Below are 14,950 nucleotides of genomic sequence, written 5' to 3' on the forward strand. Positions count from 1 at the left end.
CCTGTTTCGGCCACTGAATTAAAAAAAATAAGTGTGATACAAACTCTCAGTTCTGACTGACTTTCTCAGAATTGTGAGATATAAACAATTGTGAGAAAGAAAGTCAGAATTGTAAGAAAAAAAAAACTGTTTCTATCCGGCAGTTGTGACTTACTTTCTCAAAATTCAGTTATATCTCACAATTACGAGAAAAAAAGTCACAATTGCAAGATATAAACTCACAATTCTGAGAAAAAGTCACAATTGTAAGATATGAACGTGCAATTCGGAATAAGAAAAGTCACAATTGCGAGATATAAAGCACAATTCTGAGGCAAAAAGTCAATTGCGAGATAAACAATTCTGAAAAAAGTCAGTTGTGAGATATAAAGCACAACTCTAAAGAAAAAAGTGAACTGCGAAATAAATTCTGAAAAAAGTCAGTTGTGGGAAAATTCTTAAAAAAAAAAAAAGTCAATTGCGAAATAAAAACTCAATTCTAAAAAAAAAAAGTCACAATTGCGAGATAAACTCAATTCTGAGAAAAACTCAACTGTGAGATATAAATTTGCAACTCTTAAGGAAAGAAAGTCACAGCTGCAAGATATAAACTCACAATTTTGAGGAAAAAAGTCACAATTGCAAGATAAATTCTGAAAAAGTCAGTTGTGAGATATAAAGCACAATTCTAAAGAAAAAAGTCAATTGCGGGAAAAATTCTGAAAAAAGTCAGTTGTGGGAAAATTCTGGGGAAAAAAAGTAAATTGCGAAATAAAAACTCAAAATTATTAAAAAAAATCACAACTGCGAGATAAACTCAATTCTGAGAAAAACTCATCTGTGAAAAACTCAATTCTGAGAAAAACTCAACTGTGAGATATAAATTTGCAACTCTTAAGGAAAGAAAGTCACAGCTGCAAGATATAAACTCACAATTTTGAGGAAAAAAGTCACAATTGCAAGATAAATTCTGAAAAAAGTCAGTTGTGAGATATAAAGCACAACTCTAAAGAAAAAAGTCAATTGCGAGATAAATTCTGAAAAAAGTCAGTTGTGGGAAAATTCTGGGAAAAAAAAGTCAATTGCGAAATAAAAACTCAAAATTATTTAAAAAAAAATCACAACTGCGAGATAAACTCAATTCTGAGAAAAACTCATCTGTGAAAAACTCAATTCTGAGAAAAACTCAACTGTGAGATATAAATTTGCAACTCTTAAGGAAAGAAAGTCACAGCTGCAAGATATAAACTCACAATTTTGAGGAAAAAAGTCACAATTGCAAGATAAATTCTGAAAAAAGTCAGTTGTGAGATATAAAGCACAACTCTAAAGAAAAAAGTCAATTGCGAGATAAATTCTGAAAAAAGTCAGTTGTGGGAAAATTCTGGGGAAAAAAAGTCAATTGCGAAATAAAAACTCAAAATTATTTAAAAAAAAAATCACAACTGCGAGATAAACTCAATTCTGAGAAAAACTCATCTGTGAAAAACTCAATTCTAAGAAAAACTCAACTGCTGATATAAATTTGCAACTCTTAAGGAAAGAAAGTCAGCTGCAAGATATAAACTCACAATTCTGAGAAAAAAGTCACAACTGCGAGATATAAAATCGCAATTGTGAGGAAAAAGCCACAATTGCGAGATATAGGCTTGAAATTCTAAAAAGTCACAACTGCAAGATATAAACTCGCAATTCAGAGGAAAAAGTCACAACTGCAAGATATAGAATCACAATTCTAAGGACAAATCAACATAGCGAGATAAATACACAATTTTGTGGAAAAAAAGTCACAATTGCATGATATAAACTTGAAATTCTAAAAACTCACAACTGCAAGATATAAACTCACAATTCTTAGGGAAAAAAGTCAAAATTGCAAGATAAAAACTCAAAATTCTAAAAAAGAGTCACAATTGCGAGAATTCTGAGAAAAACAACTGCGAGATATAAATTTGCAACTCTAAGAAAAGAAAGTCAAAGCTGCAAGATACAAACTCGCAATTTGAGAAAAAAGTCACAACTGCAAGAAACTCAATTCTGGAAAAAACTCAACTGCGGGACATAAACTCGCAACTCTGAGGAAAAAAGTCACAACTGCAACACTGTTAAAACAAAACAAATAAAGGCGTAAAATTTACGGTAAAAAACTGGCAGCTGTGGTTGCCAAAATTTTACTGTAAAAAATACAGTAGCAATGTTTTACATTTTACGGTTTTCACTTAAATTTACAGGTAAATACCGTAATTTACCGTAATTAAGTAGTGAAATCTGTTTTGTATCTTCGTAATACACTGATAACCACCAAAAGCAGGTGGTGATGACAACACATGATGAACCAAAGCCCATTACAAGGAGGTTTTAAATAATTGCATTTATAGAAGGTGCACAGTGTCACTCACACAAACACTAAACACCATCATGGTAACACACATAAAACTGAAACAATGCAAAAAACATTAATTTAACAACATTAGATGTAACATACAACCCTAATGTATAAAACTGCCAAGAAAAAAAAAACTAAGAAAAAGTCATTTCAACAAAAAAACATCAAATAAAAAATGAAACACAGGGAATTCTGGGAATGTCAATTTACGGTTATTCACAGTAAATTTTTCATTCTTTTTCACTTCCAAAAACGGTATCCTACCGTAAAATTACATGCAATGTCCAACACAGTTTTTTTTTTTTTACCATATGTGACCCTGGACAACAAAACCAGTCATAAGGTTAAATTTTACAAAACTGAGATGTATAGTATACATCACATGAAAGCTCAATAAATAAGCTTTCTATTGATGTATAGTTTGTTAGGATAGGACAATATTTGGCCGAGATACATCTATTTGAAAATCTGGAATCCGAGGGTGCAAAAAAAATCAAAATACTGAGAAAATTGCCTTTAAAGTTGTCCAAATTAAGTTCTTAACAATGCATATTACTAATCAAAAATTACATTTTGATATATTTATAGTAGGAATTTTACAAAAAAATCTTCATGGAACATGATCTTTACTTAATTTCCTATTGATTTTTGGCATAAAAGAAAAATCGATAATTTTGACCCATACCATGTATTTTTGGCTATTGCTACAAATATACCCCAGCGACTTAAGACTGGTTTTGTGGTCCAGGGTCACATATATAGAAGGGGAACTTACCGTTAACCATTTCACAGGTTTTTACCGTAACATTTTTACAGTTTTTTTTTACCGTTAAATTCACTCATTTTTTACAGTGAACGTACACACTCAATTCTGAGAAAAAGTCACAACTGCAAGATATAAAATCGCAATTGAGAAAAAAAAGTCACAATTGCGAGATATACACACAATTTTGAGGAAAAAAGTCACAATTGGGAGATATATTCACAATTTTGAGGAAAAAGCTTGAACTTCTAAAAAAAAAAAAAAAGTCACAACTGCAAGATATAAACTCACAATTCTTAGAAAAAAATGTCACAATTGTGAGATAAACTCAATTTTGAGAAAAACAACTGTGAGAAACTCAATTCTGAAAAAAACTCAACTGCTGATATACATTTGCAACTCTAAAAATGGTGCGTTCACACCGGACGTGAATGAAGCGGCAAGCGCGAGTGATTTACATGTTAAGTCAATGCAAAGACGCGAATAGCCATCCTGCGGCGCGAATAGCGCGAATGAAGCGGCGCGCATTGAGCGTTTCAAGCGATTGCCGCGCGAAACGCGCGAGTTCAAAAATCTGAACTTTGGCGAAAATCCGCGCCGCGTTAACCAATCAGGAGCTTGCTCTAGTAGTGACGGTGGCAGAAATCCGAAACAACAATGGCGGACAAAATCACCGTTGCTGTCTGTGGTTACTCGGAGCTGTTCCATACATCTTTGTACTTTTATAGAAACGGGAAAAAAAAGGATCTTGTTTGGAAGAAAGTGAGTGAAGAGGTCGGAAAATCTGGTAAATTAAAAAAAAAACGCTCTTTACTCAATTTGACCTACATACATACATATTGAGACTACAAGCAAGCTCAAGCTGGCAAATTGAGCTCATTCACCTATTTTACTACTACTTTCCCGTTGACGAGTGGCAGACGCCCCTCCCATGACGCGAATTCGCGTCTGTTGTGAAGAAAATGTCACGCGCGAATGGCGCGAGTAAACTCAAATGTTCAAGCGTTCAACTACGCGCGAATAGCGCGTTTTTTCCGCGCAAGTCGCGTCCGGTGTGAACGCACCTTAAGGAAAGAAAGTCACAGCTGCAAGATATAAACTCGCAATTTAGAGGAAAAAAGTCACAACTGCAAGATAAAATCACAATTCTGAGGAAAGTCACAATTGCAGGATATAAACTCGCAATTCTGAGAAATTCAGTGAGTTTGTATCTTCAGTGATGAAAACTGGCTTCCATAACAAATCATGGAATAAAAAAATTAATAATAAAAAAAAAAAAAAAATGCATGAGTCAAATCTCAAAGATCAAAAAGAGCATTTCCATTTTTATTTTAACGAGACACCGGTGGATGTGATTGTCAAGTATTTGAAGTGACTTATATGCAAGTGACAGGCTGCACAGAACATACACACAAGAAAAAGACATTTGAGAGCGAGAAAAGAGAGACAGAAATAGTTTTTAAGATGAAAGCAGGACGATTCCTGGAAAGAAGGCACATTTGTTTCATTCAAAACAGATAAGAATTTGGTAACAATATTACATTTCACCCATGTGAAATGACTTACTTTTGTGCTTTAGGGACACATGAATGCTAATGAAAGTACTACAGTTCTTACAGTTTGTCTGTGGAGCACATCACAGAAAGAACTGAATGAAGGAGACGTCCATTCTATCCACAAACGACGTGTTTCCCTTTAAATCAGCAGTTTGAACCCAAACCTACAGCAGAAACAGTGTAAACTCAAGCACAGGTTCAGATACGGTTCTCTCAGATCAAAAGACGGCGCTCTCACAGAGAGCAGCGATCAGTTTACAGTATCAAACACGTCACAGATCAAACGAGTCAACCGCTGGCAAACAACACAGGAAATAAGAGAGAAACATGTCAAACTAATAAGTCTGAGACAGATTCATGTTGCCATCCAAAATCTGAGACAAACATGAGTTGGACGGAACTAAAATTATACTCAAGTAGAAAATCATTAGAGACATTGAAAGGAATAGTTCAGCTCTAATGCTATTTTGGACCCTACTGACTTTCACTCTTTCTGGCCATATAATGAAAGTCAATGGGGTCCAAAATAACATCGGAACACAGTGACTTTCACTATATGGCCAAAAAAAGCATTTTCAAAAAAGAAAGTCGAATTGTTTGACATGAGGGTATGAGTAATTGATGAGTTTGTGTAAACTAGCCCTTTAAGGACTAAAAGTGAAGTAAAATGTGCAAAACGAAGGGCAGGGTGAAAATCAGCCGCCGTACATTTGGTTCAAATTAAAGCCAAACTCGAGACAACTTTGTCAGAACTAAAGTGACATTAACATTAGCAACTGTGTGAATGTGTTCTCCCAGGCACGTTGAGGTGCTCCATATTGATCATGATAAATATCAGTCTCTGTAGATCATGAGGCAGATGTGTCCATTTAATATCTGGTTTGTCTTCGCTTCGTGCCTCCCTAAGGGCCCGTTTTGAGGAGTCCAGAGCTTGGGGTAAGACGTCAGTACACCGAGAACATATGGAAGCTTTCAATGCCTCTATCAATCTGCTGATGAACTGAGATTGAACTCCAGGTCTGGGCACATTATTCAGACGCACGTTGCGCTGGTGTCACCATCCGTCAGCGCAGGAGACGCAGCGAGGTGCCAGCGGGTTTGGTTAGGACCGCCGGAAATGCCAGCTGTGAAACGCTAACAATCTTGGAAGACGAAAACAAGGAACGCTTATTGTCAGTCTGTTTGTCTTTGATTTGATGAATATTATGAATAGTTTTGGTGTACTGAATTTTTCAGTCCAAAAGAACAGAGACACACCAACACTTGTTGTTTCTTTTGAAGATCAACGAACATCAGTTGGTGACAAGAAATCTGTCAAGAACATGTAAAGGCCACATTTCACCCCAATATCAAAAAGATTGAAATTAGGAATTAAGTTTGGTTTAAACCACTTAAGAACATTGTAATTTAAAAAGAAAATTAAACCACACCCCAAAACCTTTAAAAAAAAAATAATAATAATAATATAATATACACTACCAGTCAAAAGTTTTTGGACAGTAAGATAAAAAAAAAAAAAAAGAAGTTATATTTATTTGATCTAAAGTACAGAAGAAAAAAAACAGTAAAATTTTGAAATATTTATACTATTTAAAATAACTGTTTTCTATTTGAATATCTTTCACAATGTAATTTATTCCTGTGATTTCAAAGCTGAATTTTCAGCATCATTACTCCAGTCTTCAGTGTCACATGATCCTCCAGAAATCATTCCGCTCAAAAAACATTATTATTATTATTATTATTGTTGAAAACAGCAGAGTAGAATTAATATTAACATTATAAATGTCTTTATCATCACTTTTGATCAATTTAAAGCATCCTTGCTAAATAAAAGTATTATTTCTATCATTTCTTTCCCAAAAAAATACAAAAATACTGACTCCAATTTTTTTTAATGGTACAGTGTATAATGTTACAAAATTCCTTTTTATTTCAGATAAATGCAGATCTTTTGGAACTTTAATAATAATAATAATAAAAAAATGTTTTTTGAATAGCAGTTCAGCATGTTAGAATGATTTCTGAAGGATCATTTGACACTGAAAACTGGAGTAATGATGCTGAAATTGTAGCTTTGATCACAGAGAAAAAAATACATTTTAAAATATATTCAAATTACATTTGAGTTATTTTAAATAGTAAAAATATTATTACTGCGTTTGCTGTATTTTGGAGCAAATAAATGCAGGCTTAGTGAGCAGAGACTTCTTTAAAAACTGTAAAAAAATATCTTACTGTTTAAAAACTTTTGACTGGTAGTGTATAATATAATATAATAATATAAAACATCAATGTAGTCTATTATTTGCCTTTAATTTATATATATATGTGTGTGTTTTTTTTTAAATCACAATCACTGTATTACAGTATTTTAATAGTTTTTCACTCCTACCAAGTAATTTTTTTACTTTATATTTTACAAAAAATGAGAATCACTATTAGAACAGAATTTGGGGTAAATGGGCAAAATTTTCTTGTAAATAACATCACATTTGCAAAAACTTTTTTTTTTTTCCTAACACATACACTCTTACAAAGGTTCCAAAAGGGTGTTTTTGCAGTGATGCCATAGAAGAACCATTTTTGGTTCCTTAAAGAAGCTTTAAGTGAACAGATCTTAAAATAATCTTTTTGATGCAAAGAACCTTTTCTGCCTTTGAAAGTTTCAATGGATGTTCAAGGTTCTTCATGGAACCATCGATGCCAATAAAGAACCTTTATTTTTAAGAGTGTATGATAAAATTTTTATTTTATTATTTTTATATAATTTTGCTTTTGGGGTGAAGCGTGACCTGGTCAAGTTTTAATGCAATTTACCTGACCGAAGAGGAAATTTAAAAATAACTTAAGTACAAACAAATGAAGTGATGATTTGAATGAGCACATCTTATAAGGGTTTTAAATAATGCTTTTGTTGTATCCAGCCTTTTAGAACATCCACTAAAGGATTGTGGATTTGTGAGAGAAAAGTCACAAATCCAAATGCCAAAACTGCTTTTGGTCCCTTTTAAACACTGAATAGAAGGGATGGTTTAGAAAATTTTAAATTACCCAATGATTTACTCACCCTCAAGCCATTCTAGATGTATATGACTTTGTTCTTTCAGACGAATACAATCAGAGTTATATTTAAAAATGTCCTAGCTCTTTTAAGCTTTATAATGGCAGTGATTGGCTGTTTTTTAAAGTCCAATAAAGTGCATAAATTCATCATAAAAAGTTGTCCACACGGCTCCAGGGGTTAATACAGGCCTTCTGAGGTGAACTGATGCATTTGTGTAAGAGAAATATCCATATTTAAAAGTTTATCAACCATAATCATAATCTCATATCGAAATCTAAGATTTTTCTTTACACATCCTGATTTTGTACTTCTAATGTACGTCAGTTAGTGGAAGCTAGAGATCTTAAATATGGATATTTTTCTTACACAAACGCATTGATTTACTTTAGAAGGCCTCTATTAACCCTCCAGAGCAGTGTGGAGTACTTTTTATGATGCACTTTTTTGAACTTCAAATTCTCAACAGCCATTCACTGCCATTATGAAGCCTGGAAAAGCCAGGATATTTTTTAATATAACTCCGATTGTATTCATCTGAAAGAAGAAAGTCATATACACCTTGGATGTCTTAAGGGTGAGTAATTCATGGGGTAACTTTCATTTTTGGGTGAACTATCCCTTTCAAATTAGACTGAATTAAACTTCAGCTAATGCCATTCTTTCAAACCAAAAATTAAAACAAAAACACGGCTTGACAAAACCAATCTACTTTTATACTCAGTTCTTGGCTTCGGTAAGGACAATATTAGCCGTCACAAACATTAGGCAGAACGTTGCCCACAATATCACAAACCAAACCCAGAACGTATGATGGAAAGGTGACCGGTGCTTATTTACAGCATCCCTTCCCAAAACGGGCTCTAAATGACGGCGACTAAAAAAAACTAAGAAGGCCGGGATGATATACTGAATGCCTGTTCCGGCATACGCCCCAGTGATACCCACAAGCGCCTCCAGATCGTGAGTACAGAAGGCCACGATAACAGGCGGCACTATAGTAATGAGTGGGAATACGATACGGTCCACCACCCAAGGGTATGTGCCGCCGTCCCGATGGAAGAGTGTTTTCCAGTTGTTGCGTAGCGTGACTGCTATTATGGGAAAGTTGGTGCTAATGGTGAAGACGGGAAAGAGGCCCAGGAAGTAGCGCAAGACTGGAATGCTCAGGACGTCGCAGTTATCTGTGAAATTTAAAGTGTACATGTCTCGCAGCAGAGAACTGTCAAAGCAGAATATGGCCGTGAGGGACAGCAGGCTGTAGAAGCACAGGATGAGGATGTAGTCGGCCATGACCAAGGCGCTCATGCGCTGCTTGTCGGAGATGGGCGTCACGAGCGAGGGCAGCGAGTGCTGGCACATGAAGGAGTAGACGCAGACGCCGAAGAGGTTGGGCACACCTGAGATCTGAGCCACCGTTGGGTGACCCTCACCGTGCCCCTTGCCAATACGAATCAAAGCCAGGATGATCATCATGGTGAACGCTGAAACACACAAAGAGACTCATGTAAAATTATTATAGAAAATCATGTAACGTCATAACTAAATGAAGAGCTAGTGTATTCTATTGTATTTAAAGCACATTATAGACCAAAAAAAAATGCTTTGGGGATATTTGGTTATTGGTTTGTCATGTTGTTTCAGACTAGTGTAAAGAAAACTTGCCTCTGTCTTTAAAGGCTGTTTTCTTCAAATGTGTTTACATGTTCCCCTGCCAGCGTTTTTGAAAAAAGTTGTCAGCCACCGACAGCATTTTTGATCATTTTCACAAAAATTTAATGGCCCTCCAGAGGCTTTACTTTTAAACAAAACAAAAAAATAAATCTGTTTTATTCTAGCTTCAAGCATTCTTTTTAAATCAACACTTAAATGTAGGTAAGTTTAATTAAAAAAAGCAACATTAAGAAAAAAATCTCATTCTTATTAAATACTATATCTGGATTATATTTAGTATGGCGATCAAAGATAAAATGCAGTAGACTGCTTCCATTAGCACCCCCAAAGCTTGCACGGTCCTATAACACTTCCTGGATAGACATTTCACTCTGTAACATAAGGCAGTTTTCATTTATATGCTGTTTAATGTTGCCGATCGCATTAATTTTCATATGCATTTGCTTACATATGAGATCGCTCGTTTCTGTGTTGTCCTCGCCTGTGTTTTTGACAGGACCATTCTGGACTCACTCAGGAGATACGTAATAGCGCCACCAAGTGTATAACAGCGAAAACATGGAAACCTGGAAAATTCAGTTTGGCGGAAAGTGTTTTCTCATAAATAACGAAAAATGCCGTGTTTGGCAGAAGCGTTTTCTCATAAATAACAGAAAATTCTGTGTTCGCAAAGAAGTGTTGTCTCATAAATAGCACAAAATTCTGTGTTTGGCGGGAAGCACTGTCTCATAAATAACAGAAAATTCAGCAGGGAAGTGACGTCTCATGAATAACGGTAAAATTCGGTGTTAGGTGGGAAGCATCATCACATAAATACCCAGAAAATACAGTGTTTGGCAGGGAATCATTGTCTAATAAATAACAGAAAAATTCTGTGTTTGGCAGAAACCTAAATAGCTAACTGTTTGACACACATAGGTCAAAACACATAGACGAAGGTCTACATTTCAGTGCCTCTCCATATTAAAGTGGTTAAATGTAAATTAGGGTGTACTAGGCACAGTTGCCTTGAATTATCCCCCCTCCTCACTCCCCTGCCCGGACTGAATTGGACCTTCGCTAAAATTCTGCCTAATAAATTTATAATTTATGCAGTGCATTGACTTTCACTTGTATGTATCAGTTTCAGAATTATTACATACAGCTGACATTAATGAAAGAATTTGCAGCTTTACTCGCAATCTATTATTCCTGTTCATCAATAAGGAGAGAACCAGACCCAATATAAACCTAAATATGCTTGATTGAACTAAATTAACTGAAAAGTATAGTGTAGTAGTAGTAATAGAATATGTAATGACCAGGGTCAATCAAACTCAGGTACAGTTTTGAGTGTCCCAGAAAAGGGTATGAATACTTATGCAACGGGATCTTTTACGTTTTTTATTTCTAATAAATTCGCAAAGTTGTTACAAACCTGTTTTGTGCTTTGTCATTATGGTGTATGAGATGTAGATTGATGTGGAAAAAAAGTAATTTAAAGCAGTTTAACATAATGCTGCAACAAAATGTGAAAAAAATGAAGGGGTATGAATACTTTTGCAAGGCATTGTATTTAAACATTTCAGAAAAAAATGTAAGACAAAAATTAACTGTGGAATGGTATGGTGATATCTATTAGATAAACATTTTACCCTATTTTCCTGGGGTGTCTTGCTTTAATACTGTATATTCATCTCACACATGCGTTTGTCAAGCTGAGATGATTATTTGTTAACACTGTCTGCCTAAAGCCGATTTTAAGAAATAACCGGTTTTTTTTTTGGTAGCCGGAATAGCCAAAAAAGCATGAAATCTGATTTTAACTAAATCAATCCAAGTCTCACAAGGACATGACTTGAAATCCAGTTAAATTGGATTTGAGTAGATCCGTTTCAGCATGAACTGTACGAACAGATATCAAGTTTATCTTCCATCATTTGGGACACGACTAGATGTGGATGTGTAGTGTATGTTTTGTGCTTTGAGTTGTCATGATGGACTTAAGCAGAGGACAAATTCCCAGTTCTGGTCTGTCCACACTGACAGCTTGCTGCTCATATGCCGTGTCTACATTAAAAGCCACTGATGCATCGGCGCCGATAGCCTTGTGGGCAGCGCGTCGACATACAGCGTCGTTGCGCTCCGGGCGTCCCGTGTTTGAATCCCGACTCGAGGACTAGAGGTCGACCGATGTATCGGTTTTGCCGATTAATCGGCACGGATAGTTGTTTGGCGGAACTGTCGGTTATCGGCAAAAATCCATGCCGATAGTTTTTCCAGATTGCGTTTGCTGAAGCAGCTCACGCTCCGCTCCACTGTCATAGAGTTTGAGAGGTTCAGTCCTACACCAATGTTCAATGTCAGGATTGTTACCATATATTTGCATTGATTTATATCAAGCTGGTCATATTGTTAGCCAGCAAAGTTGCAGATTTAAAGAGGTGATGTGAGAAAGCCAACATTGTTCATTCAGCCGACAGAATCCTGCAGCGCCACAGCGCGTCATTTATAGTTTTACATTACATATCTGTCCCAAATCGTTGTTAATGTTTATATATATATATATATATATATATATATATATATATATATATATATATATATATATATATATAGTAAAACAGATAACACATTTTCTTAAATGGCTACAACAATATAGATCGCACTTTCTCTTTCCGTTTGATCTGCTGTTTAAACTAATCTTTGCTGCTTTTTTGATCATTCTTGAAGTAAACATTTGCCAGTTTGGTGATTAAATAAACCGTTTTAGATTTCTGCTTGAACTACACGATGCGTCCTGTGTGTGTGTGTGTGTGTGTGTGTGTGTGTGTGTGTGTGTGTGTGTGTGTGTGTGTTTGTGATACCTGCGAGTTGTCCGCGCAACGCAGTGCTGCACTTTTGCCCGGTTTCATTAAGGGTGGGTGAAAAATTGATTCTCCGATGCATCGCAATCCTCTCTTCAAGGAGCTTGTGTTTTTTCCCCCATATGGCACGTGTGCGCGCCAGAAACACAGCAGGTTTCATTGCACAGAATTGGCACTGTGAGATACGTGCTCATTGCTTGACAGTGTGTGCTTCCACCCTTTATTGATCAATATATAATTAATAATTAATTTCAAAAACTATCGGTTAATTAATCGGTATCGGCCAGTGTGGTCCAACCTAGCTATCGGTATCGGTAAAAACCAATATCGGTCGACCTCTATAGAGGACCTTTCCCGATCCCGCCCCCCCATCTCTCTCCCACTTTGCTTCCTGTTATGTCTGATCTGTCCTATCATAATAAAGGCAAAAATGCCAAAAAATAAATCTTAAAAAAAAAAAAAAAAAACACTGATGCAACTTGTGTCTGTCAACACTGTGACTTGATGCACAGCTTTCTATGCCTACAATGTTTAACAACCACAGGCCAATCAGCAGTAAGATCACACCAAAACATTAGCCAGAACTCCAAAGTATAAAAAGTTGACTTTCGGTCATTTAAATATATTAAAACTTTGATTTGTCAATAGAAGGGGCATTACCGTGGTCAATAAGATTTATTCTGTCTCTTATGCTAGCACATATTTGTGCACAACATATGTGCCAATGGACATACATTAACACTGACTGTGGGTTGGGTTTGACTAATTGGTTTGCACACAGAAACAGCCACAGGTCAAACTCAAGAGTAAAGCCCTATTAAGCCCCCTTATTATTAAGTCTCCTAACTCTAACCTATTTATTTTATTTAAGCTTTTCACTATTTCTATAACACTGAATTTATAAAGAGTGAAAAAAATAAAGTGTTTGACTTTCCGTATTAAATTACAGATTCTGTAATCTGATCAATGTTGCAATCAATGCTGAACAAGATGAGATCGTTAAGGCTCTAATGGCCTGCTGGAAAATGCTGAGCTGGTTAGACTGGACCAATAACTTGTCTAGGCGATGTTCCCTGCGTGGACAACCAGGTAGAGAAACACTGGTGGTTAAAATCCAAAACGAAAAGCTCTCTCTTCTATTGTATTGTACAGACAGCTGACGTGCAATTAATTGGAGGTGTTCCCGACAGCAGTGCTGACCCAAAGGTCTCCATTAGCATTAAAGGTGTCCACATATGCTCATTCAGTGTTTGAGAAAGATGCATTCTTCCTGGCAGGAGTAAAACATTCTGGCAGCAAACAAGGGGCAGAGTGCATGTCACACTAATCTCAGTCTATTAACCAAGGGTAAGATGCATGTAAGGGGAATAAATAATTCACTAGTCGCAAATAACAAACAACATAATCGCAGTGATGTTGTAGTAAAAGGGTACGTGTCTTAAGAGAGAGTGCATGATGCCAGAAAAACTACAAATTGCCTTATTTCAAGTGCACAAATAAGCAAATAACTATTATAAATGACTTTAGAAAGGCCTTGAAAGTAATCAAAATGCAGGATTAAGTGGAGAAAAAAGCAGAAAACACTAAATCCATAATGTGAGAGACAGGTCTCATTTGTACACCAAACCAACAAGGCATCTGTCCCATGTGAACAAAATTAAATAAAACATGAGCCTGGACTACAAAACATAAGGGTAGGTTTTGTTAATTGGGATTTATACATCTTTTAAGCTGAATAAATAAGCTTTCCATTGATGTATGGTTTGTTAGGACCAATATTTGGTCGAGATACAATTATTTTAGAATCTAGAATCTGGGGGTGCAAAAAAAATAAAATAAAAAAATCTAAATTTTGAAGAAAAATATATATATAAATTAATAAATGCATTTAAAGTTGTCTAAATGGAGTTTTTAGCAATGCATATTACTAATCAAAAATTAAGTTTTGATATATTTACGGTAGGAAATTTGCGAAATATCTTCATGGAACATGATATTTACCTAATATCCTAATGATATTTGGCATAAAAAGAAAATAAATTATTTTGACCCATACAATGTATTTTTTGGCTATAGCTACAAATATACCCATACTACTTAAATCAAATCAGTAATATTTTAAAGAATTATTACAGTTTAAAACTGGTCATGAGTGTCACATGATCCTTCTATATATTTATAGTACAATATAATATCATGTAATGTAATATAAATTATTACAGTTCAAAAGGTCAGTAGGATTTTAAAATGTTTTTGTAAGAAGTCTCCTATTCCGACTAAGGTTGCATTTAGTTGATAAAAATATAGTAATTCAATAATATTTGAAAAATTTTATTACAGTTTAAAACCATTCGAGTGTCACTTGATCCTTCAGAAATTCTAAAATTCTGATCTGCTTCTTAAAATACATGTATCATTATAACTATAATATAATATAATAAACAGTTGCGCTGTTTTTTTTATGGAAACTGTGATACATTATGTAATTATTTAATTAATATACTGTATAATGAAAGTATAATATAATACAATATAATAAATACGGTTCAAAAGGACAGCATTTTTTTTGCCATTCTTTGATGAAAAGAAAGTTCAAAAGCACAGCATTTATTTGAAACTCTCCAAAATAAATAAATTATATATTTCAGTAAGATACACTTTTGACTGGTAGTGTACGTTTAT

General features: G+C 35.0%; 1 protein-coding gene across 1 annotated transcript; it reads right to left on the reverse strand.

Moving 5' to 3' along the window:
* Window positions 1–4,426: 4,426 nt before the first annotated feature.
* On the reverse strand, window positions 4,427–11,780 carry LOC141325986 (transmembrane protein 104-like). The gene is made up of 2 exons (XM_073834703.1): window positions 11,624–11,780; window positions 4,427–9,232 (listed from the first exon to the last, which is right to left on the reverse strand). Exons 1-2 carry the CDS (start codon window positions 11,778–11,780, stop codon window positions 8,469–8,471), a joined length of 921 nt encoding a protein of 306 aa, XP_073690804.1. The 3' UTR covers window positions 4,427–8,468.
* Between the last annotated feature and the right edge of the window lie 3,170 nt (window positions 11,781–14,950).

Source organism: Garra rufa, chromosome 2 (genome assembly GCF_049309525.1).
Source record: "Garra rufa chromosome 2, GarRuf1.0, whole genome shotgun sequence".
In the NCBI taxonomy this organism is placed as follows: Eukaryota; Metazoa; Chordata; class Actinopteri; order Cypriniformes; family Cyprinidae; genus Garra; species Garra rufa.